Source organism: Lampetra fluviatilis, chromosome 2 (assembly GCF_964198595.1).
Source record: "Lampetra fluviatilis chromosome 2, kcLamFluv1.1, whole genome shotgun sequence".
Taxonomy (NCBI): Eukaryota; Metazoa; Chordata; class Hyperoartia; order Petromyzontiformes; family Petromyzontidae; genus Lampetra; species Lampetra fluviatilis.
In genome coordinates this window covers 2,584,620-2,602,338 of record NC_136276.1, presented here as the reverse complement: position 1 = coordinate 2,602,338, position 17,719 = coordinate 2,584,620, and the positions used below count along the sequence as shown (strand labels likewise).

The following is a 17,719-nucleotide window of genomic DNA, read 5'->3' as shown; positions in this document are numbered from 1 at the left end:
CGACCTGCCTTGCGACGAAACACACGCCGATAACCGCCTTGATCGACGGCGAGGGCGATGGGTTGATCCCCCCCCCTCTCTCTCTCTCCTACCGTGCCGCACGCAGGCCCCTTCTGCAATGCGACCCGGGATGAGATCGGGACGTGCTGGCCCAGCAGCGAGTCGAGTCGCGTCGTCGTGAGACCCTGCCCGGATCGGTTCAACGGCGTGCAATACGACACCAGCAGTACGCACGCAACAGATAAAGATCCCCCGTATAGCCTTCATAGACAGTTTTTTTGGGGCAAGTGCTGTTAGCAAGCACCTATGAAGGCCGGCACGGCACACGAGAGGAAAGGTAGCTAGCACCACGCCCGGCCGCCTTTGTCTCTCTAGTGGCTATGATTAGACACCGCATTGGGTACACATTGGAGGCTGAGTCGATCTAGAGGAGGCCCACGATCAGCTCAGATAATCTATCACTGGTATTGGCCGCGAGCGGGAATCGAACTCGGTTCGCCCGGTTCGTAGCGCAGCGCACACACGCTAATGCACACACACGCGTGGGCTCGCGCGTGTGCGCACGTACACACACGCACGCGTGTGCGCACGTACACACACACACGCGTGTGCGCACGTACACACACACGCACGTGTGTGTGTGTAGTTTCCGCCGAGCTGCCATGCCACGCGGTGCCTGTCACTCACGCCGCAGCGTGTTCCAGAAGGCAGGTGTGGCAGGGGGCATACAGACTTCATGCTGCGAAAGAATGCCAGCACTAATATTTATATACGGGGGTGACGCGATTGCCTTTGGGCCCGTTGACCAATTAGAGTTCTCAATAGCCCTTGACACAGGGTTGTAGGGATTTTCCAGCCAGGCAGCTTGTGCATTGGAATTGTATTGCAGGTGCTGTGTATTCAAAGAAAGCAAATTGCACTGAAATTATTTGGCAAATTGCAGATGGCTGTAACATTTTAAGCGTGTAGGTAACGAGACTTTTCACATCACAAAAAATAAAACTTTAAACTCTCTTGGGCTATGCGCCTCTTTCCACAATAGTGCCTCCCAGACATGTGTTTATCAACCATGCCGGCCTTGAGCTGGATTCAACTTCACATGTTATCAGCAAGACGTGATGGTCTATCTGAGCGTGCCCCAAGAGGCCCTGGCCATTGGTACGGGACACCCAGTGCATGATTTCACCCAGAACAGCACGCAGAGCTGTTTCGGGAATTATCTTGGCACTCCACATTCACCCATCCTTATTTTAGCCTCATTATACTGCAGTGGTGGGTATGCTGGTGGCAATATAGGGTACAATAATACATGCTTATTATAGATATTTAAGTAGTTCGTGTTCTACACTGACAATCACTCATCCATGCCAGCCTAGCTGCATCCCCTACGACATGGGGTGAGAAATTAAGCCGTGATAACCACAGAACGACCGTTGTGTTTGTGTGGACAGAGAGCGTGTACCGCGAGTGCATGGCGGATGCCACGTGGGCACGACGCTCCAACTACTCGCTGTGCGAGGCAATCATCCTGAGCAAAGTGAGTTTGCCTCGACGCGTACGACATGTAATACATTACACGTATACACATCGAGAGTGGAGGCAACGCACAGCGCTAACGATACAGGAGGCTACGCTCACATCAGCGACAGACACAACAGAAATGTTTGATTTTTGATTTAAAGCTTTCGTGACTGCAGGGATTCATATTCTTGGTTCTTTCGGTAAAGTCACGTAGAAGGGAAATAATAAAATGATACAAATATAAAACAATACAATTCTCACGACGTTTTGACTGATTGCTTGTGTTGCAGCCGAAACGTCGAGAGAATTTTATTGTTTAATATTTTTATTCTTTTATTATTTCCTTCTACGTGACCTTACCGAAAGAACCAAGAATATAAATGTTTTGAGTCTTTTTTCTTTTACAAACGACGCCCAGGCGTGTTCCTGGTGAATTACTTAAAGCTGTGGACGCCGTGCGAGAGAGACGCTCCCGCCGCTGGGTGAGAGATGCCACCCCGGGCCCTCGGAGTGTGAACTGTCGCACTGCGCAAAACTCCTCGCAGGAGGTGCGACTTCTCGATTGTTGTCCTTCCCCCGCAACTTCGATTAGCACGGTTGGCTACGTACGGTGCGGGAGAAGCGCATACATACGAGCGCAGATGGTGCGTGTGTCTTGAAGCGAAAAATAGCTTGGGTCCTCGGTGGGCCTGCGATGATTCACGGCTGTTGCGGCGTGGCACCAAGCTGTCGTGAGCGAGGCGGCGAGCGAACGGCAAGGCCGGCCGCGCCGTGTGGAGTTCGTGTCGTCTTCAGCCGACTGCATGCATCCACGTGCTCCAGAGCCGCAGTCGAGGGAGAGCGAGGAAACAATCTGCTACACGTTAACGAGATCGGAGCGATTGCTCTGACAGTGGAGAATAGTCATCCACGTGTACCCTTCCATCTGCGAGAGGAATGATGAAGTCACATTTGGCACTGACAGAAATTCAGGCCTCTTCAAAAGTGCAGAGACACTTTCATCGTAGGCTACTGCATGTGGGTTAGTAAGAAGGCAGACACACATTTTAAGGAGTTGGGTTTAAATCTACCCCTGGGATGTCTCGTTCACCAGTGATGCTCATCAGCCATGCTCAATCCACTGCTGGATGAAGGCCTTCCCAAACTGTCACTAAACTTCTTGGTCCTCAACAATCGATCAGCTCCTGCACATGCATATCTAGTTTGTAAACAATGTTAAACGATTACTTAAAAAAAAAATTCCATCATTTGGGCCCACCAGTAGACACCCTCTCGGATTAAAAAAAAAAGTAATCGTTTAACATTGTTTACAAACTAGATATGCATGGGGATATTTTTCCTGTCACCGTTTTCACTAAATCCCATTGCACCAATATTGACAAACTTGTCAAGTGGAAAATGTCAAGCTTGACAGGAGACAACGTCACATCTCTTTGAGGCCAAATAGTGTCCAATGCCTGCGTATTGTGGGCAATATCTCAATGTGGAAACGTTTTGGCCAATACTGTTTCATGAGCCTATATCCTCAAAATCACGTGGTTGGGTTGAGTATTCACAACGCGCGGGTGGCCAACATATTTGTTCAGCTCGCGCAACTCAAATTCTGTTCTGCCACAGCCTGCGCCATAGAACATTTGCGGTGGCGTTAAGTTTTGCAGTCGAGATGTGTGCTTTGCCAAGAAAATAATTTTCAACGGACATAAGCACCAAGGTTGTTTGACGAGTGAGCTTGAGTAAAATGCTTAATTACTTTTTGTTTTGTGTCAACTTTCATGTGGCTCAACCTGTTGCAAGTCACGGCCATAGAGACCATTTGCATAGGGCCTATTTTAAACAGCAAGTGCAGCGCAAAGAGATGTGGAATTCCATAGCCACAGGGGTCTCGTAGCTCTCACATGCTCGACCCCCATCTAGTTCTGCACTGTGTCGCTTTAATAACAGACACACGGGGGGCGCTAACTTGGAAAAAATGATCAACTAAACATGAATGCATTTAAATAAATATAATACAAATTGGATTTACAGGGCATTGATCAAAATGCAATCGCATCTCAGGATGCTGCAGAAGTAGTGGCACGTGTGTATCATGGTGAATAAGAAGACGGCATAAATACCATCAATCATCATCATCATCACTGGCCATGATCTACACACTGCTGGATTAAGGGCCCCCTGCATCGTCCATAACCCTCATGTACTTGTGGTGCTACAATCCATCTGGCTCCCGCGCATGAGCTAATCTCATCGCTCCACTCTCGTGCCCTTGTTTACCTCATTTTGTCTCACGATGGAGCCCACGGTGTCTCTCATCTGCGTTCGTTCTCTGATTCATTTGCTCGTCTTTCTGCCTCTCAGCATCATTCCAAGCGCGCACCTCCACGCTGCTCCATGCACATTACAGTTTTTATTCCAATTTCTTTTTCCGCGTCAATGCTTTCCCCAATCCATTCATCGTAGCAGGAAATATGCGCTGACTTGAGGTACAATGACATTCAAATCTCCAAAGCACTCCAGCATACCCTCACTTCACATCTATAGTTCATCATCTTCATCCCAATTCACCTTCAACAATAACCCTGAATATTCATACTCTGTTATTTTCCAGTTGTTTCCTTCCCAACAATAATTATCTTTTGCTCAGAAAACTTGTTGCATGTAACTTTTGTTTTGCTCTTACGCATTCCTTGGCCCGCATTTGCAACGTTTTTTTGTTGACTTCAAATTTTCTTGTAGTTGAATTCCCACTGATTCATCATGTACATGAGAAGAGGCGCTGCCAGTTATAGGCAGTGGCAGAAAATAATGTCTCGATCAAGAGCAAGGTGTCATTCGCATAGATGGCAAGTGAGAGGAAGTCCACGACTGTTGGGGGCAGCAGAGGAGAAGAAGAAACCTCCCACATGAGCGACGGTTGACTTACAATATCAGCAGGAAGAGAAACAGTGAAGCTGACACACTTCCCACTTCACTCCTGTGACCGGCATTTCTGGAGAGTGATTCGAAGGCTCGCAGCGATAGGCAAGGTTGAGTTTTCCCAGATGTATTCTTATCCGAGGTTCCATGTCCATCACTATCAGTTACGGGTGAATTGACCCACTCAATCCCAATGCAGTGACCTAGCAACGTACACGATGGCACAGGTACTGATAACGGCTAAACCTTTCCAACCAAGTCCTCCAAACTTTATCAGGGTTTTCGTTACACAAATTGAAAATGTTTCCCCTTCTTGATTGTGTGCCAGTCATGTCCCCGTCTGTCACAGGGATAAGAATCACGATGCTCATGGAAAACTCTCCGTGCTGAGGACAGAGCTACCTCACCTGACACGGGAGGAACTCTGATGTCTCATGGTTTAGTCACCTTGATTAACAGTCCGTTGAAGCCTTGGCGTGTTCTATTAGGAGGCGCACTTTAACCCTGTGGGTATTATGCTTCGCTGTGCCACAGATGCAGTCACAATCACACCCTTATGGTTGGAGGGGAGTAAAATTATTGCCGATAATTATTTAAAATGCAGCTGTGCAGTGGAAAAGTGCCGATCTCATAATCGGCAGGACATAAGCGCGGTGGATGACTCGGCCCATCATCCTTCTGGGATTAATAACACAAGAAAAACTTTGCGGAAAGTAAAAAGTGCTCGTCCTTAATTCCACCAGAGGAATGTGTAATTCCCATGCTTTGCCCAGGAGTGCCAATGGACATGTTTGTATGTCGAACCTATTTAGTAGCCAACTGCGCTAATCGGAGGTGCTGCAGAAGGACAACAAACTAAACACACAAAAAAAACTGTGTTAAAGAAATGAGGTTTCAGTCGAGGTTTAAAAGTGCATAGCTCCAGTGGCTTCCTAATATCAGAAGAATGAACATTGCAGACAGCTGTAGAAGTGCATCGGAAGGCGCACAATGCAGTGCCCGTCTTTGTTGATGTGAGCATCAAGGTACACTAATCCGAGCATGTTATTAGGTGATACTGCATTTGCAGTGGTATATGCTGTGCAGAAGGGCCACAGGGTGATTGATGAATATATGGAGAATTTTGTTGGTCTGAGCGTGGATCACTCTGTGACTTTGTCTTCCACAATCGTGGGTCACAGGTCCAGTGCTGCACGTATCACAAGTACAGAAAAGGAACCCAACAGAATAATTTTGGGTTCGCCCTTAATTTGGCTCATGTTTAGATCTGAGATCAACAATATTATTTGCCTGTCACGTGACATTTTTTTTATTCTCTCCATGTTGCATGGTAGATTGGATTGTGCTGTCCCTAGTAATGACAAGAGATGACTTGAAACATTTAATAAGCAGCGTTGTGATATCTCCCTCCATAGGCCGTTCTCTAAGGCAGAGTGATCCGCCGCTCTGGGAGAGTTCTGTACGGATTCTTCATCTCTTGGCTTGAATGCCGATATAAAAATCGGCATGAAGTTGAGAAAAAAAGACGATACGTTTTTTTATCAAAAGGCCCTACTGACTCTCCCCCCTGTTGCTGTTGGCCATGTGTGCAGAAGAACAGCCAACACTACAAGGTGGCGCTTGTTGTGAACTACTTGGGCCACTGTGTCTCCCTTCTTGCACTCATGACGGCCTTCACCATCTTCTGGTGCCTCCGGTAAGGCGACACCAAAGTTCTCCATCAGCCATCACATACAAATCACGCAAGACAAGGCGGTGCCAGCAGTAGCTTTGCAGCTAGATTTGGCAGTGAGGTGGCAGATTGCAAGTCAGGTGGGTGAAATCCTACCTCTTCCTGGTATCATTAATGGAACAGTTCTGATGAAAATTCGGCATCTGAATCCTGGTTTCTGCTACCTATAATTAAAGTGGGTTCTCAGGTGCAGTGAGTTATGTTGTTAGCCCGGTCACCAATAACTGCACGAAAAAAAAAACCCCATCATTAATTTGGCAAAATGTGATAGCTGAGAATTTAAAAAGTTAGTTTGGCCTGCAAAAAGTATTTTATTCAGAGCATATAAAAGGTGTGTACCCACTATGGATAGATAAACTAAGTGAAAGGACTTCAGAAGTACATTAACTCGTTGGTAACATCACCTGGGCCAGGTCTTGACACAAGGTGGTGCATTGCTACCTGCAAGACTTACAAATACAAAACACATTTCTTCATCTCTTGACACGAAGCCAATGTCAACATTTGAAAAACCGAAAAATAAGAGGCGAAAGGTACATGGTGCAGCCTTGCCATTGGTTGTTCACGCCACTGCTAGCGGAAGGTCCTCCATTCGAGGGAGTTCTAGAGAGCCTCGCTGGAGATGAAAATCGGGCGAAAACCAAATCCGAGCATTCACACTTGCGCATCACAAACCCTAACGACGTTGGCGCAAGCAGCTTGTCGCGCGATGCCACCGCCCGCACGAGCGGCCGTGCGGATCGGTTTGCCGCACGCGAGGTGAGAGAGAGAGAGCGCGCCAGCGGTCGCCGCTGTCGGCATCGGAAGTTAATGCTGTGGGCCCGTGCGCATGTTGGCGCGTGCAGCAGGAGCATCCGTTGCCTCCGGAACGCGATCCACTGGAACCTCATGACCACGTTCATCCTGCGCAACGCCACTTGGTTCCTGCTGCAGCTCATCGACCTGAGCACGCAGGAGCGCAACGAGGTGAGGACACTGCTCCGTCACGCACGTTCCGCCCGATGCGTGCACACGTGGGGCGCGCGTGCGTCCGTGCGCGCAACTCCGCGTGTGTCCACGCGCTGTTCTCGAGTGCTGCTGTTGTTGTTGTTGTTGGCCGCATGTAACGTCCCACTGTTGGTTAATGCCTCCCCCATTTTATTACATTTCTATTATTTGTTGTTCCTGTCCGGTAGTCGCCTGTGCATTCTTGGATTTCGTTTCGCTGCTGCCATCTCTTCCGCTGTTTCCCTCTGCTTCTTTTGCCTTCTCTGGGTCTCTCCTCCGTAGTTAAAAATATTGATCACGAGTTGTTTTTGACATAGCGCTGCCCTATATGCTGGGATGGCTCGGAGTGCCTCACATCACATCGCATCAAACAGTTGAAAGGGGATCACCAGTGGCAGTTGTCCTTGTGCGCACACTGTGACACGGCAATGGCTTGGAAATGGGAATGCGTCGGCCAGTGTGGGGCAATGATTGCTCTCTGTAATCCCGATTGAGCAATTTGCTGGCTGTTCTTGAATCTGAAAAATGTAGACGCTGTTGCTGGCACACAGATGGCATACTCTTTGTCGGGGGATCTTTAACCTCGACGCGTATTTCTTACGATTAATGCACTTGCAGTATTTACCTGGGCGGCCGCTTGATTCTAAGCGTGAACCAGTTTTTCTCATGATGTGGCCTGCCCATTTTCCTTAGATTTTTTTTGCCTTCTCTAATGCACATACAAATAAAGTTAAAGATTTTCCTTCAACAAATGCAGATATTAAGTCGTGATTTAGCTCACAATGGCAAGCTTGAGCCTTGTGTGACCAGTACCACGCATTCCCGACCACCTTTATCTCCCTAGCATTGATATTGACCTATTACAGTTTGTATTTCGTTCTAAGGCTGAGCTGACTTCGCGGAGGATGAGGCCAGATTCAGATAATGATTGCTAAAGGTTTTAAGCTTGACTACGAATCAAAGCCAGGTCACTGAAATCCCAGTGCAGTGCACAAACAGCTGCGGCCCCACTCTCACAACAGGCGGACACAGACGAAGACAAAGATCCTCCGTATAGCCGTAACAGACTGTTGGGCCAAATGCTTTTAGCGAGCACAGATGCACACACACACATAGCCACGTGTGTTGGCATTCCCCCGAGATATAACTAGATTCAGGAAGCTCAGGTACCCGAGTTACAGGTCGTTTAATTTCACGCTTACCGGTCCGTGGAAGTAAGGGGTCTGTAGCCAACGGGTATTGAATTGGATTTACTATCGTTTAAGGCCGCTTTAGTTTCCACAGGAGGTTGTGCGGCAATGCACGCAGGGGTACGAACGCGCGCAGAAGACAAAGCGATGTAAATTACAGTGACTCGCGGAGATCGTGGCTGGGCAAGCGTGCGTGGCATTTACGTTCAACTTGCATGTGTCTCGAGGCAGCCAACTCAGCTTAGCAGTAAAATCCTGACATTCACCCAGTCATGAACCACATTTATCCCCGACCCTGGCTTCCAAAGCAGTCTGGTCAGAGAAATAAAACATTTATTTTGCTCGTAAAGCATCTGAACACACGGGTGGTGCGTCTGTACTTTGCCGAGATATTGATGACAAAGCACCCGACTGGCGTTCAGGTATTCTAAATGTTAGGTCACGTGGCTGCATGCCTGCGGGAATGCGTAGAGGTGAATTTTTGCCGCTTGATGAATCGTTCCATGGATTGAGGGCTCGATCAATGCCCTCCATGACACGGAGTTTGGTTAGATTACAGGTATTATAGCCATGCGGGCGAGAATCCCTTGAAGCCTCAATTAAGCCCAGGACAACAGGATGCTGCTTATTGTGCACTGTTACATGAGCCGTCCATATTCACGTCGATATAGTATTGCTTTTGTTACAAAATTTACATGTTATTTTCACGGCGTTTGCAGGAAAACAACAACAACAACAATCAGCTGTAATGGAAGTGGTTTCAGTTCACAGCTGAAAGCATGCAGTTTCCGCCAGTAGAGTTAAAACATCTTTTTTTGATATATTTTTTTGTGCGAGCAGGGAATTTTACAGCAATGCTTTTTGTCCGTGATATCATGCCGGATCAAGATCTCTTTAACACAAAAAAAAATACCTGTTGTGCATCGGACTTTTTTCGACAACAACATTCTCTCAATGTATACAGCACCCTTTAACGTACCTTTTTTTTGGTATTACTTTGTTGAAGAAGCAGCAATGCCTTGTTTACGTTTTAAAATGTTCGTGAATAAATAGAGGTCCTCGACTTCGGAATATGAAGCTTGATTGTGGGGCTATCTTTATGGTACTAGATTTGAAGCTTTCGTGACTGCAAGGATTCATATTCTTAGGTTTTTTCGGTAAAGTCACGTAGGTAAAAAATAAAAATTAATAAAAGTAAAATAAAAAATAAAAATCACGACGTTTCGGAGGCAACACAAGCTTCCGTCTTCAGGTGGAACAGTCACAGCACGATAGCTGTATCAAGTCAGAAAAATCCCAAGAAACGTCGTGATTTTTATTTTTATTTTACTTTTATTAATTTAAATTTTTTTACCTACGTGACTTTACCGAAAAAACCTAAGAATATCTTCATGGTACACAACGTCGTCGTTATCACGAACCATGCCCAGAATGGTCCCCCGTTTATGATGAGCGAAATTGCAGGAATGCGTTTCTCTTTGTCTGACTCCTACCTCCATCGAGCGATCATGTTAAGTCAGTAACCCCTTGCATGACGTGCTGCCAAAAGTCCAATGATGATCGTATTTGGGGTTTTGTTTTCTACATCATACTGTGAAGTAAACTCTACTGAATGGTGAATAGTGTACACGCTATCAATGTTGTCATTGTCTTTCTCCAAAGGCCCAGGTAAAATTGTCATGAAACCTGTTAGATGGGAACACCCTGTATACAGTACAGATGTGTACGTTGAACTTCTTTCGCACTGTATGTAGCTAACCGTGCTAATCAGAGATGTGGGAGAGGGAGACATCAAACTAAATATAAAAATCAGTTTTACAGAAATACATTTTTCAACCTAGAAGATTTAAACGTGTCTAGCTCCAGTGGTTTCCTAATATCGGAAGGAAGAGCGTTCCAGACGGCCGCAGAAGCGCATCTGAAAGAGTGCGATGCAGTGGCCGTCTGTTTTCGATCGCTCGCCATACTTTGTCTCTATTTATCACGTGTTGTCACTTTCTCCCCTTGGGTTATGCACGCATTGACTGCTGCCTTCAAATCAATCCTTAGGCTCATTATACAACCATCGAAGGTTGCCCGTAAGCGACAGTTATTTGAGGCTTTTTTATGACATGCAAATTATGCTGATGTGCTCTGTATGCAGTGGTGAAACAAATTGCACATATGACACCTAAATGAACAAGGGGAAATAAAAATGAGATGATGCGAGTTAAGAAATAAAAATAATTGATGATTGAATAAAGTGACGACCCCCAAGGCATGACGAGTCTAACAAATCTCTGTGGAGAGAAATCTGAGCGCGCCTACATAATACATGTTAAATTTCGATTTAAAGCTTTCATGACTGCAGGGATTCATCTTCTTAGTTCTTTCGGTGAAGTCACGTAGAAGGCAAATAATAAAATAATTAAAACAAAACATAATAACATACAATGCTCACGACGTTTCGGTCACAACGCAAGCAGCCGTCCTCAGGTGAAGAACAGGACCTGTTCTTCACCTGCGGACGGCTACTTGCGTTGTGTATTGTGGATAATACATGTTATAAAACCCACGTGCTAATTGGAACCTACTTAAATAGCAAAAGCTAGTGCTTCGGGTGGCAAATTTGTGCCAGAAAGGCACCACGTGCTTTAGGAAAATTTAAATTAAACTTGACTTGAGTTTTAAGCGGGGGCTTGTGTGTTTAATTGGGCATTCAAAAGACAATACGGTACTGCAAAAGTGTTCACTCCGCCCCTCCCTCCCCTCTTTGGCTGCTCTGAACGGTGAAATATTTCACAAACGCACGGTGGCGAGATGTTAACTACCTCGTCTGGTATACAAGACGGTCGTGGGTTCGATACCGACCTGGTCGCCTGGATTTTTCTCCGTGACCTCCGGTTTTTCCCACCACATTTATAAACAACGTGCATTTTGAGTATTTAGCTGCTATAAATATCCACGTGATGAGCCACTTCGTTGAGTTATCATTTGCATGCACGTGTAGTGAATCACTCGGAGACACTAATTGTAGGAGGCACTCTATTTATTACAGCCTTCACAGGCACAAGGGTTAACTCCATTAAGGTCAGCACAGCTAACAGGCTGCCCGAGAAGGTGAAGGCGGTGACGAAGACTCCAACAGCTTGACGGTTCTCCTCCAACAACAGCCCTGAACTTTCGCTAGCGGTCCCCCTTTTATCCACCTCGCGTGGCTCCGCCCTCGGCCACGCCCCCCTTTCTTGAACCCACTAGAAGGTTCCCGGGCTTGACCACACCCCCCCCTTATCCCCCTCGCGTCCCTCTCCCCCGGCTCGAGACCTCTGTTGGCAGACAGGGCTACGTCACTTGCCGATCTCCCTCTGTGCCAGCAACCAGTGCCAGTCCACGTCACTACATATGTGTAACTTCTTTCGCACTGTACCTAGACGACCGTGGTGTTAATCGGAGGTGCCAGGTCGCTTCTCAGTAAAAGAGCTATATACTCTTTGTTTTTTTCGGTAAAGTCACGTAGGTAAAAAAGATCAAATAAATGAAAACAACTAAATTGAATCACGACGTTTCGGGCGCAACACAAGCGTCCGTCGTCAGGTGGGAAAGCGTGGCCTACTGCTGATGCAGCGTATGAATCCTTGCAGTCACGATAGCTTCAGAGCAAGAGCTATATACCTCAGTGGGCCTTACTTGGTGAAATAAAAAATAATAGTTTTAGTTTAAACGCCGCTTCAATATGAGCACCTCCCACAGGTCCCTGCGTCGTAGCCAGCACAGCGGGGCGGGAAGCGCCGCTGCGAGGGTTTCGGTGCTCCGCCGGTCATCAACGCCGCTAGAGCGCAAAATGAGCGTTGGGGTTGCATTTGTGAAATCGCTCATGTGTCGAAACGGCTCCAGAGATACGGATGGAAATGTATTGGCGCGTTAGGATGACGGACGGAAGGAAGGAGCTGGGTAACTTCAGCAGTGTGAGGTGTTGTATTAACGCGCGGCGTGCCATATCAGTGTGTTTTTGTAATCACATTTTATACGCTCCTGCCGTATAATTTACCAGATGCCTGATCACGATGGTATGTGATGAGCATCAATATGCCACAGGTGGCATCATTGATACGTAGTAATGCGATGCAGTCATTTACCAACTGCATTTTTTTTTACTTACACACTGAGTTAACACATTATAATAAGAATGTGTTTTATTTATGTGGTGCTTTTCCCACGCTCAAATAACTGAACACTAAAACGTATTGAATATTATACATACTGAAAAAAACTATTACATGAAAAAAAACAGTGGCATATGTATAAAGCATAGTAGCATAGAAACCGAGTGTCATCGCTTTGGTAATCATCCCAATTTATATTTGAGCTGTATTTTACAGGCCACATTTACAGTCGTAGTAAATTGTAATCAGGGGTGATCCGGTGCTTCAGGGGTCAAAGCTCTAAGCTGGCCCGAGCAAAATCCTGGGTTCAAATCTGCATTTCTGCCGCTCGCGACGAAAGTGTGTTCTCGAGTGTAGCGAGTTGATGGTTTCGGCCCACCCGCCAGCGAATACGCAACAAAAACAACCCCACGACATGCATGTAACTCTTCACGCAATGTGCCTAAATTCCAGCTCTGATAATTCCAAAACATTGGCCTGGCTCCCTCACTACAAACACATCTCTGGCTGAAGCAGGGTGTGTGGATCACAGAGGTCATTTGGAGACGCCTCAAAAGAAGTTCTCTGAAATCTATTTACGTGGGCACTTCTCCAGCACAATGGGTTACACTTTTCCGCAAGCATTCCAATGGGTACTTCACCTTGTGGCATTACTCCACAAGCACAGTTGGAATAACATTTGAAAAAAGACAATACATTATAATTTTTATTTTCAAAGAAGTCCTTCATTAATAGAATGTCTGACATGAATGTATAGGCCTACATATGACCTGCTTGTGTGTGTGTGTGTGCGTACACAGCCCTGGTGCTGCGTCATCATCACCATCTTCAACTACTTCCAGGTGACCAACTTCTTCTGGATGTTTGTCGAGGGCTGCTACCTCCACACAGCCATAGTCATGACCTACTCCACCGACAAGCTGCGCAAGTGGATCTTCATCTGCATCGGCTGGGGTGGGTGTGACGGTTGATTGGCATACCCGCACGGGACACGTGGAGTATGTACATATGGATGTTGAACTTCTTTCGCACCGTACGTAGTCAACCGTGCTAATCAGGAGGTGCGGGGAAAGGACAAGAAACTAAACACAAAAAAAACTGTTCTAAATAAATGAGTTTTTAATTTACATTTAAAAGCGCAAAGCTCCAGTGGCTTTCCGAGTATCGAAAAGAAGAGCGTTCCAGACGGCCGCAGAAGCGCATCTGAATACGCGCGATGCGGTGATTGTCTTTGTTCGATGGCTGAGCCAGAAGCCGCTGCGAGAATGACCGGGGTTCGCGTGATGATCGTTTATGAGTGAAGCACATGTGGGCCATCCTCAGAATAGCTGCCAAAGCACACGCTGCTACTCATAACTTTCGCGTACAGGATGCCCGCGATACATTCGACCAAATCACCCTGAATATGCCCTATCTCGTCAGATAACACAACAAAGCTGAGCAGTATGTGTGTTGAACTTATTTTGCTCCGTACAGAGCCAACCGCGCTCATTGGAGGTGCTGAGTATATTAACGAGAGAATCTCTGGCAGTAGAAATTATGAGATGCTCAGTACGCACGTATCATTGGAGAAACGTGTCACTTTTAATGAGATGTTGATGGTGTTAAACAAAGGTAGGCGCAACGCAGCACCAATTTGCTCTCGGTTTGGCAGAACTGCATTCATTGCCCCAGGACTCGACCGAACATTCCATCCAGCACAACCGATCTATCTCAAGCCCTCACGTTTACATAATTGCAACTCATAAAACGAAATGTGTCACTGTGAAAACTCATTAATGTTTAGCTCGTAAAATCGTTTTCCCCTTGCCTCCTTTTCCCAGGCTATTAAGTGTGTAATATGTTACGAATCCGAAACGCCATTACTTTTTCTTTCTTCAATTTGTATTTTTGCGCGGGGGGTAAAAAAAAAACATTGCTTGACTAATGGACCGTCTGTGTGTTTTGTGCCCCCACTAATGATCATTTTTCAGTGATACCCGCGCCGATAATCATAATCTGGGCCATGGTGAAGCTGCATTTCGAAGATGAAAAGTAAGTTGCTCATCTGCGCGGTGCGGCATTGGAAGGGTCGCGGCCGTCGCTCGCGCCAGCGATTGATGCACGGCGCTCCTCTGTCTCGCCAAAGCCTCCTTGTCCACGCGGCTGTGATGCGTGCGTCGCATTGAACGCGCTCTGTTTAATGACACAAAGCATCATCCTCCCAATCTTTTCAAGCCGCTCCATTCATCACTTAAGCACTCTGAAACCTTGCTCTGATACAAGCGTTGCAAACAATAATTAACGATGATTATGATGATATTACAGTTTAACACATTGGCTTTCGCGACCATAATAGAGTTTGTTTTGGGTTAGATTGCGTGAATATTACAACTTCATTTGCTTAATTAAGCCCTTCTGAAACTGTCAGAAACTCCATTACCAGATGGATTGAGTTAAATACATCGGATTTTCTGAGAGACCTGACCTATGACACATCTTTCAAGAATTACATTTCATTGGAGTGCCATTTCGCCTTGATGACAATAATGGTGGCAATTTAATGTCGAGAGAGGCACGACAAATAATTTGGCAGTTCTCCCTTAATGGTTTAATTTGTTCCGTCTCTTTCTCGAGGTGCTGGTTTGGGAAAACGCCCGGGAAGTACATCGACTACATCTACCAAGGGCCCATTATTCTCGTGCTGCTGGTGAGGGAAGCACTCGCGAGCCACTTGACGGCCAGCGCCCACCATGGCATCGCCACTTGATGCGTGCGGAGTAGAGCGGGCCACATAATAGTGGCCCATTACTTGGCCGCATACGAGGAGCTGCACCCGCAAATAATTCTGTAATGCCTGAAGCCATTCGGTGGCTTTCGAACCAAACCATTGCTGCGACGCGTGACGTGTGCAATAAAGTGGCAACACTCGAAGCCAAATGCGTGAGTGGTGAGTCGGCAGTGGTGTGAGTGCCCCTTGCTCTCAACCCAACGACGCCAGTGAGATTATCATCGGCGAGCGTCATTGGCGAGTGACATCTGAGCCGGTTTATGCCTCCCTCGTTCAACTGCACCATGCCGCACTGACCAATTTGGTGAGGTGCGGTCAAATAACTCGCACGGACAACACGGTGTGGAAAGGCCTTAATTCGACAATGGATCAAAAAAAGGAGGCGCTTACTGGGCGATGTTATAATCCACTCATTAAATGTAACTTTAGACCGATCAAAAACAATATCAATGAGGTGTGGTACAAACTCAACAAACAAAATAAGACGCAATTCTTGATTCTAATCGTGAGCTCGATTCTGGAGAATGCACGGAATCACGGGAGAGGTCGATTGTCACATGGCTATCATCATCCGCGAACATGGCTGAGGGCCGCCCTTGACGAAAAGCACTTTCGTCACCTGCCTCTATCTCACTTCTGATTTAATAACGCCTGCTCACGGCAGGTCAGCACGCCTACAGATAGGACTCTAAATATATTGGGGCCACTTCGCCAGAACGGAATTGCAAGAACAATGTCGACCATTGGGATGTGGTAGTTAAGTGGCACTTATGCATTGGACCAACCCAATGTGATGAGAACGTTTATCCTCGTGTCATATTTTGCGACTATCGGGTTTCATGTCCCAAGCTATAATTCCATTGCTGCAGAATTAATCGCCTGAGTTCCGTTGCACATGCAAGAACCAACTGCTTTAGCCAGCTTCTGACACCGTTTAACATTCTGTTGTTTCCCTGAACAGATCAATTTCATTTTTCTCTTCAACATCGTGACGATTTTGATGACCAAACTACGAGCATCGACAACCTCGGAGACCATCCAGTACAGGTGATGTACTTTCCGCTTATAACACGAAGTCCTTTCCACTTGCGATCGTTGTTTAGTTTTCCTTACTCTCGATCCATAACAACAACAACAAGTTTTAATAAAAAAAACAATGGAACATTCTGACCAAATAGCTCCATTAGTCAGCAGAAGCTTTCAAATTACAAAAATTTTAATTTTAGAACTTTCGTGACTGCAGGAATTATTATTTGGTTCTTTCGGTTAAGTCACGTCTAAAGATAAAATAATAAATTAAATTAAATAATAGAATACGACGTTGTGTTGCAATCTAAACGTCGTATTCTATTATTTAATTTAATTTATTATTTTATCTTTAGACGTGACTTAACCGAAAGAACCAAATAATAAATTACAAATATACAACGGACGAGGTCTCACATCAGAAGTGATGTCATCTCCCCTGATAAACTTTCTGTCTCACGACTCGGCACATCTCCCCAATTCTCAATTTTCAAATCTTTTCACTTGTCCCCAGTTTGATCTAAGATCAGCAACAAGAGCGCCCTCGCCGGCTTTATGGTCCTAATATGGACTTGCTCCAGCCTGCCTCTTCCCCTCTCATCTCACCCTCCACTCCCATTCCTTCACTTTAGTCTTAACAGCCTTAGCCACTTGGTCAAACCCAAAATCAACCTCGAAACTACGGGGGGTTGCTCCTTCTCTTCTGCTGCTACTGTTGGTTGAAATTCTCTCTCCTTAGTTATCCGCACCATTGAGTAATTTTCCCTCTTTAAGTCCAAAGTTAAGATCATCCTTCTCTCCTCTGCGTTTGACTCGTTTTACAGTACTTTCCCAGGAACATGTTTGTCTTGTATTTCCATCTTTTCACCTTTTAATCCAAATAATTATTCATTTCCTCAATCCTTTGGCTGTGCCTGCATGACATTGAATGCACACCACGGGTCGAGCGGCAGTTGTGCGTGGGAGTGGCGGTACTTGAGACGGCTCTGTGTAGCGTCGCGTGCTGCTACTGCTGCTGCTGCTCCATCTGCCCAACGGGTGGTTTTGCTTTTATGAAAAAAAATATATATAAAATCTGCATGTAATGTTTATGTTTCTATGGGCTGCCTTGTACAGCCTCTTGAAATGTGTCCGTATTTGACACATTATATTCATGGTGATATAGAGCAATGGACATTTTTTTTATTTTAAGACCTGTCTCTCATATCAATGGCGTCATTTCAAAAGGTCCCAACTGGTAAAATATTACCAAGTTTAGACACCTTACATCTCTGTTCCAGCGTATTTTGCACTTTCATTGCTTGGGATTTCACAGGACCACAATCCACTTCTTCAGGAACTGCGGGTGGTTTTAGCATAATGTGTAAATGGCTGTGTGATTTTTTGTTGTTGTTACATGTTTCTGTGTGTTGGTTTTCTGGCCGGCGCTATAATTATG

At 46.0% G+C, this 17,719-nt stretch overlaps 1 protein-coding gene across 2 annotated transcripts in view; it reads left to right on the top strand.

Annotated features, from left to right (window-relative positions):
* The window catches only part of LOC144939446 (corticotropin-releasing factor receptor 2-like), a 57,032-nt gene that overhangs the window by 25,300 nt on the left and 14,013 nt on the right, over nt 1-17,719 (top strand). For both annotated transcript variants that reach the window (XM_078866699.1, XM_078866698.1), the window contains 8 exons: nt 107-226; nt 1,452-1,537; nt 6,027-6,130; nt 7,012-7,132; nt 13,286-13,439; nt 14,459-14,519; nt 15,102-15,174; nt 16,217-16,302. In XM_078866699.1, the coding sequence (XP_078722825.1) occupies nt 107-226; nt 1,452-1,537; nt 6,027-6,130; nt 7,012-7,132; nt 13,286-13,439; nt 14,459-14,519; nt 15,102-15,174; nt 16,217-16,302 (805 nt within the window). The remainder of the gene's footprint in view (nt 1-106; nt 227-1,451; nt 1,538-6,026; nt 6,131-7,011; nt 7,133-13,285; nt 13,440-14,458; nt 14,520-15,101; nt 15,175-16,216; nt 16,303-17,719) is intronic.